The 19,433-nt window shown below is 35.6% G+C and overlaps 2 protein-coding genes across 2 annotated transcripts in view; one reads left to right on the forward strand and one right to left on the reverse strand.

Moving 5' to 3' along the window:
- The window catches only part of LOC115431961 (NACHT, LRR and PYD domains-containing protein 3-like), a 592,418-nt gene that overhangs the window by 179,077 nt on the left and 393,908 nt on the right, over window positions 1-19,433 (reverse strand). The gene's annotated exons all lie outside the window — the stretch shown is intronic.
- The window catches only part of LOC115431969 (aryl hydrocarbon receptor-like), an 82,703-nt gene continuing 71,612 nt past the window's right edge, over window positions 8,343-19,433 (forward strand). The window contains exon 1 of the mRNA XM_030152710.1: window positions 8,343-8,766. Coding sequence (XP_030008570.1) covers window positions 8,708-8,766 — 59 coding nt within the window. The 5' untranslated portion in view covers window positions 8,343-8,707. The remainder of the gene's footprint in view (window positions 8,767-19,433) is intronic.

Genomic DNA, 19,433 nt, shown 5'->3' on the forward strand with positions numbered 1-19,433 from the left:
TTCTTGTTAATAAATAATAATAATAAAAAAAAAATTGTTTGTGTTTGTCTGCAAACCTTTGGAAATACCAATATTTCATGATCATATTTAGATTTTTTTTTATTTTAAGGGTGTCAGAACTTTTTTCCCACTACTGTATGTCCAGTATAAAGCAGATCACTGCAATGCATGTGTTTTACATGTGTGAACATGAAGCTATGACTTATGAAGATAATTTCTTTTGGATCAGTTAAATGAATGAGCCAAAACGCTAATATTAGCCTATTGCGCAAACTGTAACTCAAGTTAGCAGGTGAGCTAATCAAGCTTTTTATTAACACCATGTCAGACATTCTTAACAAAACAGGAAAAATATGTAGGCGGGTAATGTTTCACAGCTGTTAAAGTAGTTCTTGTTAATAATAGATAAAAAAAAATGTATTTATGTTTGTTGGTGTTTTTCTGATGCAGCCACACCTTTTGAAACACAAATATTTCATGATCGCATTTGAGATTGTGTCAGATTTGAAGGATGTCCGTAGCTTTTGTTCCTCTACTGTACATAGAAGAATCCCATAATCAGCCTGTTGTTGATCTTCAGATTCCTCCACTTTAACAAATGAACTCTTATCATCTCTAGAGCAGCTGAGGATCGTCGTCGGAGGAGACTTTATTTATTTTTCCTTCTGATTTGTGATCTCTCCGCACGATGCTGCTGACAGGACGGCAGAAAAATGTTCCCACTTCAAACGGCGGCGGCGAGCGAGCGGCCCTGATGCCTGCTAAACCCGTAGACGCTTTATCTTCACCAGAGCGTTGACCTCTACATGTGAATGCGGAGGGTGAGTGTGAAGGCCTTTCATTTCAATCTGAGGGGAAAATGTGACACCAGAAACAGTTTACCACTGATAGTTTATGAGCAGAAGCAGCAGCTGATGTATGACACATCTATTTTCGTCTTATTAATGTGGAATAATGGTCTGGTTTAAACCAGAGGGGTCCGAATTATTTTAGTTCAGCTTCCACTTTAAACTCAAAATGAACTCAATCAGTTACATCAGTAAAAGAACAACAACGACAACAATGACAACAACAACAACAATTATCATAGTTGATGTAGTAGTAGTAGTTGAACAGCGATAGTTGGACATGAGTTTCACTGATAGTTGGACATGTTTTGCTGATAGTTGGACATGTTTTGCTGATAGTTGGACATCAGTTTCACTCACATCTGACCCAGTTCCATCAGTGTCTGTTTCAGTCTCCTGCTGCTCTGACACGTCTCTAAACTTTCAGCCTGCACAGACCTCGGGCAGCCGCTCAGGTCTAAACTTCCATCCATGTGAGGTCTGAAATTAACCGCCGACCGACACACGATGGAGATGAGGCTCTGATTAAAGGTCACAGCCACTGGAATTACAGGCCTACTGCCGTGGCGTTATGTTCCATGTCAGGCCGTCTGGAGGAGCTCGGACCTGCGGCTCATCCTTCAGTCCTGGTTAGTGGTGAACGGCGTCGAGGACAGGCGTGTTCAGGGGAAATCGGTGGCAGATGTGAGTGACTGTGGATGCAAACGGGAGGTCTCAGGAAGGAGCAGCTGACGTGAAAACAGCTTTTCATTACTGGAGTCCTCAAATAACTGAAGACGTTTCAATACCTTATTCATATTTGAAGTCTGTAAGTCTGCGATGACCATCACAAGCCTTTAATCACAACACACAAGAGTTTACCTCCCAACTGTTACCATGGAAACCGGAGGCAATGCTGTGCACAGCAATACAATCTGATGTTGTGCAATATTGATGAGAAACGTGCAGCCATCTTTAACATTTAAATAACATTTATTAATGATGTACAAATACAATTAAAATATACATTTATTTTTTAATGAAAGTATTTTTAAAGAGGCTGACTAGCTTTTAGTATGTTTTACTATAAACACAACTAATGCAAAAAAGTAACATGATTATTAGTATAAAATACTACTACTACTACTACTACTACTACTACTATTACTGTCAGTACCACCATTACTACTACTACTACTACTACTCCTTTATGTGTCTCTACAACAGATCATCTGCTACCATCTGACCCTGTCCCTTCATTTAGTGGTTTTAATACGTATACATATACATTCATTACATATTCATTACATATATATTATAGATTCACTTTCATTCTACCACCTTTAAAGGTGTGTGTGTGTGTGTGTGTGTGTGTGTGTGTGTGTGTGTAAAATGTTTCTTATCAGCTGATCCTCTTCCGTCTGCATCTTCTAGCCGTGTGTGGGTTATTTTATTGTGCTTTTATAGTTTATTTACTGTGGTTTTATTGTTTTTATAAGATGCTTTTACCATGTGTTTACCACTGGAAACTCCAGTCTCACTGATGGGAAACAGTTTTTCAAGAACAAGGAGTCAAACTGAGCTCAGCTGCATCTCTGATAGTTAACACTGTGGATTTCCTTCACTGTCGAAGTAATGTTCACCATGTGTCAAACTCACAGTCAGCCCACAGCATCATCTGGTTTAGTGGAAATAGAACAAGGGACAAGAGGGAATTTGGTCCAAAAACTGTCAGGGTTATTTTATTATTTTACCGGTTCAGATTTCAAAATCAGAAGTTAATCATTACTTCAATTTAATGAATAAACCATTCACTACATCTACCACTACTAGTACTACATCTACCACTACTAGTACTACATCTACCACTACTAGTACTACATCTACTACTACAACTACTACACCTACTACTACTAGTACTACTGTAGTACTAGTAGTAGTAGTAGTAATAGTGGATGTAGTAGTTGTAGATATATCTACTTATATCTACTACTACTACATCTTCTACACAATGCACTACCAATACATCCACTACTACTATATCTACTACTAGTACTAGATAGATAGATGGATGGATGGATGGATGGATGGATGAACGGATGGATGGATGGATGGATGGATGGATGGATGGATGGATGAATGGATGGATGGACAGCATTTGCTGTTTTACCAGGATGTAAGCTAGCATTTAGCATTAGCTCACCCATGGCCCCTCCCAGATGGCTCTGGCCCCTCCCACATCCCAGTCACTACTTGGTCCAAAAAAACAACACAGTGAAGTCTAAAACCTAAAGTAGTGGCTCCAAAACGACAGTTCAGGAACCAGTGGGTGTCAGCCATCCTACTACTGTCGGCTCATATTAGCGTAGCATCGACTGGGCTAACTCCAGGATGAAATCACAAAACTCAACCACCTTTTCTGGGATATTTCCTCTGTATGACATCACTGATTCACTTTGAACAATCAAGCGGTTCTAAGAGAGTCGACCCTTTAGAGCTGGACCACAAACCCAGTCTAGTACAGCGATGATGGGCCTGATTCGGTGTCAGATCTGTGAGTCATTCTGAGTTCTGTTTTCATGACCTTCGTATGAGTCATTGTGTACATGATTAGGCCACAAAGGATAACTTCACGGTGAATCACTCTTTCATTCCTATTTGATCCAAGCCAAACATATCTGTGCTTTTTACCCCTCAGCCAAACCCCTGGCCGAAGGGGTATTGTAATTGTTTTGTCGACTGTCTGTCCGTCTGTCTGTCTATCTGTCCATTTAACAATGTAATTGCATTATCTGAGGAATGCATGGAGATATCTGCACCAAATTTATACTGTGGATGCATCTTGGCCTGGAGCAGAAGAATATTAAAAACAGGTCACCTGTAGGGCAGTAACTTTCAACAGAATATTACACTATATTTGGCTGAGGAGTATTAAAAGTGCGCAGCATCTTATGTTTACTGTGTATACCTGTGATAACCCATAAAAGACCCAGGGCTACTTTAGTGGCAGCATCCAAATGAATTTTTCTATATATTTATTCTCTCTTAAGTGATATATCACCATTTATTATTTTATTATCCTCTGTATTTAGCATTTGTCAGTGTACACCATGTATTTTCCGATATTTAATTGACTGATCATGTAGATATTCATAAAAGCTCTGATTAAAGTTGAGGGTGATTATATCAAAAACAGAGAAAACTGAAGAACAAGTGACTTTCTTCAGAAAAATATATCAATACATTAATACAGAAAGTGTGTCCATCCACTGTCATTTATAAAACTCCATATCTTTTACTAGTGAATCAATGTTGTAGATGATGATGGTGTTTCCATAGTAGCTGGTAACTACGGAGCCTCTCGACGTCTAAATGGGTCATATCTGATGACCATGAAAAGATGACAAACTGCATTTTACACCAATTATTTACATGTATTGATAGGATTAGTGGATGAACAGGTATTAAACATTTTAGAAGGTACAGCTGCAGTTTAAGATTCAATACAACCTTAAAAAGAGTCAGATGTATGTGTCTTTAATTAATTTTAATATATTCTCTGTGAACTTAAAACTAAAACATTTTAGATCAGTAGATGCCTTTGGTCGCTGGTGGATATTTGGGTCTTTTTGAGTTAATTAAATCCTTGCCAAACCAATCAAATATAAAATATGGCCCTTTTACTCAGTGTAGTTCAGATATAAGTGTGTTAGTGAAGCAGACTGTGCACTGAGTTGAACCCTCTCCTGTTTTAAATCAAGCTTTAAGACATGACTGAACAGCAATTTCACAAGTTGTAGTCAGAGTTTGGGAGTGCATTTACTGCTTTGTAAATGCCACCTCTGCATGTCGCAATAAAAAGCTGCAGCTGCATGCGGTGGCACAGTGGAAAGTTACCACAGCGCTTCACCATATTTTGGCTCAGACTGATATATAAAGTAGAGTCAGTGTACACTAATGATGAGGAACAATAACCATCCTTTGTACAGTTAATCCCAAACAACGTGCAGAGACCCAGGACAGTAAAAGTTTTGGCTTTTTTTCATTCAATCAGTATCACTATACTTTATTAATCACAGGGGGATATTATTGTGTGTTACAGTGGCTCGATTCAAGTATAATAAAAATGTAGCAGAAAGGAAATTATCAATACAATAATGAAAGAAAAAAAAAATTATATATAAAGCTCTAAATATACAAACATATTTATAGCTCAGAATATATATATACCATATATACTTATTAAAACACTCTAATAAGACACAATTTAACAGCAATTTGTACAACATGCGCTAGACAATATAATTAAATAAGTTATTAAACAAATATACATGAATAAGTGTGCAATAATTAATATAAATAATAATTTGTGTATTAATATATTTGCAATAATGAAAATAATTACCTTGATTGGTAATAGCATGATGTAAGTTTTTTTTTTTTTTTTTTTTTATAGTTTTATATGGTCTATGTTGTTTGCAGTAGATGTCAAGGGACATTCTTTTTTCCCCCTTTTTTTCTCAAGAGAATATCTAAACACAAGGCTGTTTTGTGATTCAACACTTGCATACATGATCACACTGAAAACTGCCTGCGATCAAAAAGCTACTGATTATAAAAACGATCATTCATTTGTTTAAAATATGTGCAATAAATCACGTTGTGTAAGTCTCAGTTAACAGTGACAGCCACTCGGCCCCATTCGATCATAACGTCATTAAATTTAATTTGCAGGCACAAATCTACTCATTCCTCAAATTGCACAACTTAAAGAAATAAAAAGCCAAGCCAAGGTGCAGAAACAGAAAAAGCTCTTTAACATCGTCTCATAAAGAAATAAAGTGAGCGAGTGCAGCGGCCAGACTCTGTATTAAAACAGGGTGTATTTTAAACAAAGGTTGTATTTTTAATAAGGCCAGAGGGTGGCATATTCTAGATAGCTGTTGATTTGTACCCAACCTGTTTAGCATTAAACACAGTGGGGTTGCCATGGCAATATGGATGCCAACAGCCCCCACGCCCCAACTCAAGTCTGCAACTCATAGACATAAGAAGAAATACCGTACATATTAAGCACTGGGAATAAAAAAGAAAAATGAAAATCAACATGTGGCTACAGATGGAAAAAGGTGACACGATAACTTTAACTTTATTTATATTAACAATGCATGGAATTCCATTTTTTTTGCTCTTATTCTTAAAAAAACTGAATTGCTATTTTGCTTTTATTTTACGAGAATTTATATTTGGTAAGACTTTCTATGAAACCCATGTCTATAATGAACCAATGAAACTTAATAATTATAGTAATAGGGAAGAAGATATGAATGATCCTAATAATAATCCTTTCACATTACGATATTAGTGTCATATAATGACACATTCTAAACATCATTTAAATGTATTATAATACACATATACTATATAACAACTCATAAGTTCAGGTGTCAGTATTCCATATTACAACTATTTAAATTATAGCTGTAATATGTTTTTAATAATTTGATAACTCTATTATAATTCACTTTTAAAGAGACTGAATCTCCATTTGGGGCTTTAAGTAGACCTTGAAAGTCCTGTTAGGTAGATGTCATACAATAAATACTAGTTATAAATCACAAAAAAATAAAAAGTGCTGTCACATTTATTTCAGTAGGTATTAATGTACACGAGAATGTTAAAAAATGCTTTATTTCTTTATGTACACACCCAGATGTTTGTGTGTAAAATGCAGAGCTGCTGAAGGGAAATGTGTTCCTCATGTTGTAACAAGTGCGATAAAATGACAGATCTACGTTTTAATAATAGCACAACATGAAATGAACCACATGACTCTAAACCAGGGATGTCAAACTCATTTTAGTTCAGTTCACTTTCAGTCCAATATGATTTCAAATAGGTCGGATCAGTAGAATAATAACAACCTATAAATAATGACAAATACAAACTTTCTCTATGTTTTAGAGTAACTTAAGTATGATGACATTGAGGAAAATGTTTACATCTATAAACTACCTTTGAAAAAATGCGAATAATATGAACACCCTGGAATTTTTAAAGAAAAATACCTCAAATTTTAACAGTGTTTTGCCTCCATTTATTATTTAAAATGTGCATAACAACTTACGGATCACAGTGGATCTACAAATACACAAAGCAATTAATAAAAGGGAAAATATTGTTAAAATTAGACTTCTCTTAAGACATTCCAGTTTGTTCATGTTATTCACATTTTTTAAAGGATATTTTGTAGATGGAAACATTTTCATACACCTTTTGTTACACTAAAACACAGAGAAAAGTTTGGAGTTGACATTATCTATAGGTTATTATGTTATTATTAGACTGGTCTGACTCGCTTCAGATCATATTTGACTGAATGTGAATTGAACTGAAATGAGTTTAACCTCCCTGAGTTCAACTGTTCTGATTGCGGACATTGTTTTCATTCTCTAAATAGTATGAGGAAACAACTAAAGATAGAAAATGTACTTGGTTTGACAGTAAAAATGCTCAAACATTTCTACAGCACTCGATCACTGACTCAGGAAACAGTTTGATTAGTTGTTTTCTTTTTTAAAGGATCACACAGCACTTTGTTAATTTTAGGGATTTGGGTTGAAGCTGAACAGGTCAAAGGTGACATAAAGCCTTAGACAACATGTTTCCAATAATCTTTTCTAAAATTTAGCCATGAACACTAACCAATTTATGTGCTGCATAAATAATAATAATAATAATAATAATAATAATAATAATAATAATAATAATAATAATAATAATAATAATTTCCCATTAAATAGATTTGAAATAAGTTTGATATATAGAACATTTAATATTCTGTTATAGTTTTTCTTTCATACCTCTTTTTTAAAAATCCTTATTCTATTTGATTTTTTTTTTTTTAATTGCATGGCATTTGATCACAAGGTGAAAGGGAAAAAGTCAATTCTTTGTATGTCTTGTGCATCCAGTGAATTGGCAATAAAAAAATCTTTGAATCTCTCTGAATAATAATAATAATAATAATAATAATAATGACAATAATAGTTCACATTGTGCTTAAGAAATGTAAGGTTGTTCACATTTTTTAAAGGACAGTTTGCAGATATAATTGTTTTCACCATGCAATTTTACTTTTTTCACTCTAGGTTGGCTTTGACCTTATTTATAGGTTATTATGTTGTTATTTTACAGGTCTGACCCTCTTTGGAGCATACTGGGCTGAATGTGACCCCTGGACTAAAATAAGTTTGACCCCTTTCTCTAAATACTACATATATTGACATAGTAGTATTACAGTTTGTCAAATAGTACAGTAAAATAAATCTTCTTAAGGTCGTCCCGGTTGGACCGCAGTGTTCCCGCTCCTCTGTGGTGTAGCTTTGTATTGTCCCATATTTGGACCACCTTAAATATTACTGTTCTCGCGTTACAGTGACATATACACACACGCGTACACGCAACCGCGTCGGCAGCGCGCGGTCGCCACCGCAGCGGTACGAGCAGCTCTGTCAAATCACAACGACGGGGACGCGCACCAGTGAACTTACATAAAAATCCTCCGTGGAGTTTTCAGCTTCTTTCACATCTAAAAGGGATTTGTGGTCAACTTCTGTGGAGTATGAAAACTTGTGACAGTTTAACGCCGACTGGAGGGAGTCTGGAGTAGTTAAAAGACAACTAAAGTCGCATTTTTGTCCTTTCTCGGAGACGAAAAGTAAAAAAAGGATTCTACAGCCACGACGTTTTACTTTTAACTTTATTTATGTTTTTTCTGGGAGAGTGAGCCTTGAGGAAACATCTCGACGCGTGATTTTGGAAATAAATTCAAGGATACAGATCCTTATTTTCCCTTGTTTTAAAACTTTCAGTTCACCATGTTGCCGAATACGGCGCTTTACGCAGCGAAGAAACGGAAGAAGCCGGTTCAGAAAATGTAAGTCAACACTAATAACACACCGAAACCTGTGGAATATTCACCTCCAGTACGATGTTGAATGTCTTAAGTATAAAGACAGTGAGTGTTTTGTACTTACCTTACATGTGGTGTGTTAATAATACTCCACCCTGAAGACACTGTGAATGTGTCTGCTGACCCTGTTGGACTCTGTTCAACTCTTATTCCAATAATTCCACCTCTCACATGACAAAAACCTACATTTCAACTTAAAATATGGCTTATAATGACCTTCTATTACCTGTACGACATCAGTGTAATGACTCAACTATGCATTTATGGTGTATTCTCACAGCATTCCTTTAGTCAGATCTTAATTTTACATGTTACATGTATTTATAGGTTTACTGGACAGGTTTCTTTCTGTGTAAACATTTCCACAACAGTGTGAATCACAGCCTGTGTAACTTAGTAATAAGCATAGAGACAGCTGAAAGTTTCATTGTGGGTGCAATAGTAGCTGCATTGTCTTTAGGTGAATCCGAAGGGCCATACATTCTGTTTTCCCTCTTCTGTTAACCAGACTAAAGTCATGTGAAATGTGAGATGTTCAGGTCCTGCAACAGTGGAGTAAAAAAAAAAAAAGAATAATTTGAGCAGATGCATGATGTAGAACAGGGGTGTCAAACTCATTTTAGTCCAGGGGCCACATTTACCCCAATATGATCTGAAGTGGGCCGGACCATTACAATAATAACAGTGAAAAAAGTAAAATTACATTATGATAATGTTTACATCTACGACATTTCATTAAAAATCTGAATAACATGAACAACTTGAAATGTCATAATAAAAGCAAGTGCAATTTTAACAATATTCTGTCTCAATTTATCAGTTTATCATTTACACATGTGCATTACAACTTCCATTACAATTACAAACACACCACACATGTAGTACCAGGTGTAATATTGATAAAATTGCATTTCAGGTTGTTCATAGTTCAGGTTATTCACATTTTTTGTCCAAGGATAGTTTATTAATGTAAACATTTTCATGTAATTTTACGTTTTTTTTTCCCACTAAAACAAAGATAAAATCTGCAGTTGTCATTATTTATAAGTTATTATGATACAATTTTACTGATCTGACCCAGTTAAGACCTGTATGTGGAACCTGAATTAAAATGATTTTTACACCATTGATTGTTAATATCTTCAGTGTAATTTTTGCATTTCACTAATTCATCCTAAGGGTCAGACTGGAACCTTTGGCAGGCCAGATTTGGCCCCCGGGCCACATGTTTGGCACCTGTGATGTAGAATCACCATTTGAAGTATGCTTATTGAAGGAATTACTTATGAGTAGTTTTTTTACATGTTTTGGTGACATTTTCATAATGTAATTTTACTTTTCTCTTTCTTAAAACCTACAGAAAGTTGACCTTATTTCTGGGTTATTATGACAGTATTTTACTGGTACTTTCATGATCCATTTAAGATCATATTGGGCTCATCATTTTGTGGCCCCTGAACTAAAATGAGTTTGACACTCCTGCTCTGTATACTACATATGCATTTACATCAGAAGTTGTATTACTGTATGTCATATTGAATCCAAAAGGCTGCTGTATTAACCAGACTGAAGTAATGTTAAATGTTAAGGTCCAGGGAACAGTGGAGTTAAAAAAAAAAAGAGAATAATTTGAGCAAATGCATGATGTAGAAAGTATGTATATTGAAAGAATTACACATGAGTAGGTATTATATGTTTATTTGGACATTTTCATGATGCAATTTAACTTTTTTCACTCTAAAAATATAGAGAAAAGTTTTTAGTTGACCTTATTTCTAGGTAATTATGATAGTATTTTACTGGTGTCACCCATTCAAGATCATATTGGGCCCATCATTATGTGGCCCCTGAACTAAAATGAGTTTGACACCCCTGCTCTATATACTATATACATGGTTACATAAGAAGTTTGATTGCAATATACCAGATAGTACAGCAAAAAAAAGCCCTTGAATGTCTCCATACATTCTGTTTTCCCTGCTGTTTTAAACAGACTAAGGTCATGGGAACACTGAAGGCCTGTCCTGTCAGTAAAAAAAAGTATTATTTCAATTAGAACATGCAAGAATTATTTATGCAAATGCATGACATAGAAGCACCATTTGAGGTTTGTAAAGAAATTACTTCTGAATGTATGTTATGTAGATGTTTTTTTGTAGGCGGGGAGGTTAACGCTGCAGAGTGAAACCCCACATCAGATACAACAACACACCACCTTGTGTTGTTTCAACTCATGATTTGAGTAAACAGAATGTAGACTGATTTAAATGTTTTCCTCGTTACAGCCTTTTGCCAATCATTTACCCAAATTAGGCCCAGCTATATAACATTCATTCAAATTTTATTTATGGAGCACCACTTCATAACAAAAGTTATCTCATGACACTTTACATTTAGAGCTGGTCTCTAAACCAGACTCTGAAGCCAAATCACAGACACCAACAGAAACCTCCAGGAGTAAACACTTGGTGACTTTGGCAAAGAAAAACTTCCTTTTAACAGCCAGAAACCAGTTAAAGGGTTAAAGGAAAAGAGAGAGAGAGAGAGATTGGGGGAGAAGGGGGGAAATAGGGGGAGACACATGGATCCACAGCAAACTGCACTACAACTGGTAAAAACTAAAATAGCTGGTACTAGTATAATTACCTATAACTAGAACAAATCTCCATAATTTTTAATACTACTACTCCAAATACAAGTACTGCCAGTGGATATACTACTACTGTAACTGTTAATACTAATAATAGGAACCTTAACTGTATGATAAACACTATCACAACTATATGGATGAATGAGTGATGACGACGGAGGCAGGAGAGAAGAAGGACCGCAGCAGCAGATCCAGAGATGATCCATTAAGCCTGAAACAGGTTTTGGTTCTGTATGAAGGCTGAGAGTGTTTCTAGCGCCCTGATAAATGGTTTCTCAGAGGCCTTACCCTTGTGCTGCAGGCTAGATATAGCACTGATCATTATTTAAATGGAAGTCTAGATCTGTTTGATTGTTTTCAAGGATTTAAAGATCTTCTGCGCCCCATTTTTGGGAAACACTGCATCCTGGAGTGAATTAAGAAACACATCAGCCTCCTCAGATGGTGATAGAGCCTTAACAATTAGCATTTTTTCCAGTGTTTTCACACTATAACATCATAGAAAGATTAAAAAGATGTAATGTATAGGTTTTAGTAGGCTTGATTTTGCAGAATATATGCAGAAGTCACAGGATTATGTGAGTATTAGGTGTTTGTTCATGGAGATAAACAGTAGGTGCATATTAGTACCAGTTGTATATGTTCTTAACCTATTAATATCAGATGTACTGGTTTTGCTGTGGCATAAAAGAACAGGTGTGATGCTTGTGTTTTTGCGCTTGTTTATACTGTAAGTCAATCAACAGTGAGTTTGTAAATGCTGACACAATAACAATAGATTGGAACAGGAAAAATAAACGTGTCTCCAAAACAAACTTGACACTGAAAACACCTTGTGCGTGTCTGATGTGAACTATTATTCACTTTATTGGTAACCAGATAATAGAACATGTAGTTAAATTGTAAATATATGTAAGCTGTGAATAAAAAATCTGAATCACTGATAAACTGAAAGCAAATAAATATGAAACTGAATATAAAACAAAGTGTAAATGATCCACTTGGGAGTGATTTTAAGTTTTTTTTAGCTATTATTTTCATTCAAAGTCAGTATTATTATTTTAGTCACTATCAGCACTACTCAATTAATCAGTCCACTTCTAGTTTTTACCTATAAAACAGAGTGTAACATATGCATATTCTCAGTTATATCTTTAAAAAACCCTGAGAATGTGTTCAGAAAGTTTTAACCTGTTTGTTTCTAGTTGGAGTCATTTCAACGTAACACAAAACAATGGATTAGCTGATAGCAGAAGCTTCATTCATATAAACCAAGTTATGATTAGAAAACAGTAAAAATAGACAACATTCCTCATCATCTCTTCATAATGCAACATTTATTTTTGCTCTTTGTGTGTTTCAGTGAGTTTTATCAGTAGAACTAATCCTTGTACTGTTGGATCTGCTTAGTGTTAGCTTAGCGCTATCAAAGTTTGTCTCATTGTTCTGTTGTTTTATTTAATTATCCATGACATACGCTGGTCTCAGACTGTTCGACTCATTTTCAGATTTGACCATTTAAGGGCTTGTTGTTTGAGTTGTGATAATTGGTGTCATTGTGTTTTTATCTGATGTTCTTCTGGTTATGTGGATGTATAGAATGTGTAGATTGGTATGTTACCCTGGCAACACACACAGAACTGTGGGCAACTGGACTTACGAGGCTACAAGGATGCCCTGGGTCATCACGGGTGGCCTATATATTTGAACACGGACCCTATAGGGGTTAGGAGTGAAACAATGGTAGCAATACTAACAATGATTCACAGTTATCATGCTCCTTATTGTGACATAAGGGGAGTTTGAATCCTCGTAAATTATTTTCGCAACCTCTCCTCAATATTCCACTGTTTTTGTGATGAGGTGCAGTTCAACACTCTTTGTGAAAGTACATATGTTTCCTGGTTATCTATGATCCCTGTTTCAGTAACATGTGTTATTCATTTCATGGCCTTCTACTGATTTTTGCTCATTTTCTTTTACTGTTATTGTTGACTAGAATAACTGATCAACAGCAGCACCAAAATATTGTATGTTGCATTGTATGTGCTGTATTCAAATGAACAATCTCCACTTAATTTAGCATCTGCTTAACAGTAAAAACATAAATACTTTATTCTTTTCATATAATCACAAGCATTTGGGCAGTAAGGGGTTAAAGTTGACTTTAGCTTTGCCCTCTGTACTGCTAGTAGACTCATACAGTTGTGTTTCAAACTCCGTGGTTAACACAAAACCCCAGTTTCTCTAGCTCTCCATGTTTAGATGCTGTTTCCATTCAACATAGCATTTGTATTTTTGTGTGTGTGTTTTTTTTTAATTAACTAAAGGGATGCTGCAAAAAACAGAGATTAACATTGTAAATTAGCTCAAAAAGTAGTAGTTGTTCCCCAAACTCCCCGCACAACACCAATTATGTATAAACTTTTCTGTTTATAGTGTTTGATTTTTCTTTTTGGAGGGTTTTTGTCGTGTGTGAACAGATGATCATAGAACCTCCATAGTCCCGTGGAGCTCTCTCACCACGTCTTTCCCACTACAATTCAACCGTTTTGCAGTTTTTAACTTTAAAAAGCCAGATGGGTCGTCCGCGGCTCCATGCAGAACTACAAGCCTGAGCAGAGAACTGTGACAGAACCCTGCCAGAACCGTGGTTTCAGTGTGTGTGTGGTACTACCTGCATTAATCATAATCAGGACGTGGAGCGAGGCTGCTCTCACGCGATGTTTCCACGAGGGAGGAAGGAGGGAGAGAGGGAGGATGGCGTAATCTGAGACGCACTCTATTTTTTTCTACCTCCTCCTCCTCTGCCTCCTCCGCCGACTGCCACAACATACTTTTTTCCTGTCTTTCCTTCTGTCTCTGTGTGTTTTTTCGAGGGGTTGTTTTTTTCCTCCCTCCCTCGACTCAAATTAACATAGTTCTGTGTCACGCAAACGGTTACGTAAGTCTGCCATGTTCACTCACTCTGGGTTTTTGGGAAAAGCTGCTCTCAGGGAATCTACCTTTTACTTTTTCTTTGTTGTTTTGAGGGGGTGGGGTAGAGGGGGGGTGTTGGTAGAGTGACTTATGAGTGTGTTTGACTGACTGTTTAACCCACAGATGAATTTACCCACAGCCTGAGGCATTTTACTTGTGTGTTTACACACTACACTGTCGCAACTTCATTCCAATTCATAAAAGATCATGCCATAGACACATCCCAAGTAAAAGAATAAATAGTATCATACTGTACCCGGGGAGTGCAAGATGCAAGAAGTTTACATGACCTCATTAAAAGACGAATTGTTTAATGAAATAATTAATATTTTCTAATTAAAATGATGAGAAACTTTACTTCGAACATAAGGAAACCTTTAACTTTCAGAACATTTACCTGTAATGAAAATAATGTTACATACAAATGAATTATTCTTTTTTTTCATAGTCAAGTAACTTAAAATGGGGGTGGGACAAGGTAAACTCTTCGGACATAAGGTTCTTCAGTGAAATAATTGTACATTTTGTGCATTTTTTGTTCAGTCTTGGCTCATTGATTTCAATATTCTGGAGTCTTCTGGTGAAATCTGTGAGTTTTTCTTTTCCTTTTGTTTACTTGAATGATTTTGTTCTTTCTGTCATCATCAACTTCATACATTTCTAATGTTGTGTCACCTTTTCAGTATTTTTAAGGCTCACTTTTCATTCTTGTGTGTGTTCAGGTGGAAAAATAAAGTTTTGGGTCCTGAATGTATGTATGTGTAAATATACAACAAAAAATACATACAACGTCATATGTGACCTTTTGTTATTTTTATCTCTAACGTCCCGATGGCGCTCTACAGGTGTAATCATACAGATTTGTGAAGATGAAAAGTTTTCTGAAAAACATCTGGTCATTATTGAAAACAGGTGGAGAAATATCTGTTTGTATAAACACCTGGATACATGTATTCATGGATACTGCATCAATTCTCAAAGACACACATTTTAATAGTGAATGCTTTACATACGAATATCTGAGACATAGTAAAATTGTGTCTGATGATGGCAAATGTTAATTCTTTTGCTTCAGTTTCATGTAAAGTAGTGCTATAATGTGGGTCCTTGTTGAAAAGTACACTCTTTTACACAGGTATTTATGCATATGTTGTGTTGGTGTATAGTTTATGTGGTCACAATTTTCCTAAAAAGACATAACAACACAAACATGACATAAGAAATGAAGGAAGATAAAAAAAAAAAAGAGATGTGAGAGGATGAAAAAAAACTCAAGGCAAAACCACACCTACTTTTTGTGGCGTACGCTTCTTTTAGAACATTAAATCAAACATAAATCAAAACAGTGAGTGTAATATGAGCTTTTAATCATCAACACCAAAACAATTTATAATATATCTTTAACAATAAAGAAGTACGGCCTCGTCCTGGTATGAGTTTATGTAAGATTTATAAAGTGACATAAAAAGGCTGTGAAATAGAAAAATAAAATGTTATTTTACTGATTATTTTCACTGCACTTTTTTGCTTTGAAACATAAACTTCCTCATACTCTCTCAAAAAAGGGAAACACAACTAACGCAAACACTTTCTCCTTTTTCTATCAGGATTATTACAGAATCGCATCATGCACTATCAATTATAGAATATTAATATTTTCCATATATCACATGCATGAGTGTGTAGTTTAGTTTATTAGTTTTTATTATTTATGTATTTTGTTATCATTTTTTAGCTATTAGTATTAGTTTTATTAGTTTATTAGTTCACATTTAACTTTATAAACCGCACTAGGAGCTGTTAATGATTTAATTGTGCTGCTGCCTTTGGTTACAATCTTTTACTGACTTCATTTTTTTTTACAACATTGTACTTAGATGAGCTCCACAAAGCATATTCTTTTTGTGTACACAGGTGAAAATCCAACAGAAATAATGGTTTCTCCGAGGCCTTGTGGTGATTTGTTGTTTTTTTTTTTCATTCTATTGTGGACAGATGTTTAGTAAAGGTTGTGTGGATATGATTTATTTGCAAAACAGAAGGCATGAATACCTGTTTGGAAAATATGTGTCAGTGAAGATGGCTTAAAACAAAAAGTGCATGTATATAAACAAATTAAACCCTGAATAAAAATGAAAACATTTAGCCTATTGTTAGAATGATCATTATTAGGATTATGACATTAACACAAATTCTATTCTTGTGATAGTAATCGCCCATGACAAGAAGTTAAGATCAGTTTAATTCAGAACCAGTTTTTGATTGATAGAAAGAATAAAAGCAGCTGGACTGAACACTCTCTGTGATGTGTGATTTATGTGTGACATAGTTGATTATCTGGAAGCTGATGTTTCTCGTATGACTGACATGTGATGGACATCATCTAACTTTCACTTCCAGGATGTTCTGACTGGATTCAGAGCTCAGAAACAGTGGCAGAGCTTAGAAATCCACAGTATAAACCCAAATACAAGATTATTATATTCCTGCATTATATTAGAGTGTACCCACTGACACCTGGGAAAGTAAAGATTTTGGCTATTTTTACCTCCGCCAAGGAGGTTATGTTTTTGCCAGGGTTTGTTTGTTTGTCTGTCTGTTTGTCTGTCCGTTAGTGTGCAACATAACTCAAAAAGTTATGGACAGATTTGGATGAAATTTTCAGGATTTGTTGGAAATGGGATAAGGAAGAAATGATTAAATTTTGGTGGTGATCGGGGGTGGGGGGGCCCACGGGGGGGGGGTCGCAGACCAGAAAATTTCATCAAAATCATAACTTTTTGAGTTATGTTGCACACTAACGAACAGACAAACAGACAGACAGACAAACAAACCCTGGCAAAAACATAACCTTCTTGGCGTGGGGGGGCCCACGGGGGGGGGGCCACTGATCAGCCTTGGCGGAGGTCTGCGCTCTCCGAGTGCTTCTAGTACATTAAGTAATTGCCTTGATTAGAAACAGCATGATGCCACAGTTTTTACAAGTTATATTAAGCTGAGATTGAACTGAACATTTAGATATGAAACAGTTGGGTTTTGTGTTAAAGTACCTTAAAAAAGTGAATTTAATGTAGGAATCAAGAAAATCTCCTTAAAGCTCTGAGGGTTAAAACATCACTGAGCTTTGTTGTCAAGAACTAAAAAAAGTAGGACAGTCTTACTGTAAATACAGCCCTTCTTGAAATAATACAAATATTCTTAAATTTGATTACATTTTTTGTTTTAAGTTAAAAATCTGCTAGTGGGGTAAAAGCTAAATAAATCTAACCACTTGAAGACTCAAAACTAGTAAAAAGTCCAAATTTTATAGAAATTTTTGCTCATTACAAGCAAATAAAGATTGTTTTATAAGAAATGTTGACTTAAAATGAATTATTCATTTTCTAAATTATGGTTTTTAACGCGTTAAGATTTTCTAGTAGTAAATGAAACGTACAACATGATGTTTCTTTTCTTGATTGAGCTGACTTTAAGTCCTCTAAGGACCAAATGAGCAAGATATGAACAAAATTGTTTTGAAAATTTACAAAAAATGAACAAAATAATAAAGAAAATGAACAAAGTTTTTATGAAACTGATCAAAAAAGTCAACAAAGTTATTATAAAAATGAACAAAAATTAGCAAATTTATCAGGAAAACGAACAAACTATTCAAGGAAAATCAGAAAGAAATAAAATATTCAAGACAATGAGATAATTAATCTATTAAATGAAGAGAAAATCCTTTTAAAGCTCTGAGGTTTAAATAAAGACACAAAAGATAAGTGTAAAATATTAAAGCTAAGGCACATATACACAGCTTGTTTTTGTTCAAACCTATTACATTTATGGCAGTGGAATGGTTTGTAGATCCTGGATATCGGTGCAGTTCAAATACTCTTGTTGTGCTTTTATTGTAACATGAGCAGGAACCTTTGCCAACATCATATTTGGTTTCTTTTGTTCTGTAAAGGTGTCGTTGCCCTGGTAAAGACAAAGTGTCTTTGTGTGAAGGCAGGGGAGTGTTTCTTTAAGTCCAACACAAAGCCCTCACTCTGTCATGCTCATATACGCTCACTCATAGACGGACCTTCCAGGACAGATTTAGCAGATAAACAACACTGGCCACTCATTGTTCCGGGAGTTGTGCCATCAGGAATGCGGCGATAGCGATCTCGATTTGAGATATATCGAGTTCTGGAGTATTATTGGAAGCAGATGTCGTATTTACAGGAGGGAGGTCTCGTCAAGGCCGGCTCCACATTTTACACTTGGACACCAACACAAGCCTAATATTTTGCTGTAATGGTTATTTTCTACTTCTGTTTTAACAGCTATTGCCCACACAACCTTCTTTTAACATAATACACATAAGAATGGAAAAACAAACGATCCAAACTGTCCCTTTGTAACTGGAAGACCTAACAAACTCAGGATGTTCTCCAGGTTTTCAGATGGAATAGGTGCAGTGTGTGATCCAGTGTTTTCCTTAGTTTCTTCCCTGTCCACACTAATACAGATATTTTTCTAAACATGCATTTTCAACATATTTGTCCATGTGACCTCCGTTTTCTGAAGTATCTCTGTTCACTCAGGAATGCAAAAATGGGTGTGAAATTTCTTGACCAAACCGATAGAACTTTTATCGCCAGGAATTTATTCACCTCTGCATACTTTTTATTTCCACCTCAAAGTTCCTGAACATTTGTACAAGTGAGACTCGGCTATTTCAAGTCACAGACTGCTTGAAGTCCTGCTGACTTGGATATATGTACCTGTTTTATTTTTCTGAAACAGTTGTTTCATGACAGCACATCTGTCATGTTCAGCCTCTGACAGAAAACAAATCATATTTAAATCAAAAATAACCTTCTGATGTCTTCACATCTAACTTATGATTCATTCATTCATTTTCTGAACCTGCTTTATCCTCACTGGGGTCACGGGGGTCGCTTGGAGCCTATCCCAGCTACATAGGGGCGAAGGCGGGGTACACCCTGGTCGCCAAGTTCATCGCAGGGCT

The sequence above is a fragment of the Sphaeramia orbicularis genome, chromosome 2, assembly GCF_902148855.1.
Source record: "Sphaeramia orbicularis chromosome 2, fSphaOr1.1, whole genome shotgun sequence".
In the NCBI taxonomy this organism is placed as follows: domain Eukaryota; kingdom Metazoa; phylum Chordata; class Actinopteri; order Kurtiformes; family Apogonidae; genus Sphaeramia; species Sphaeramia orbicularis.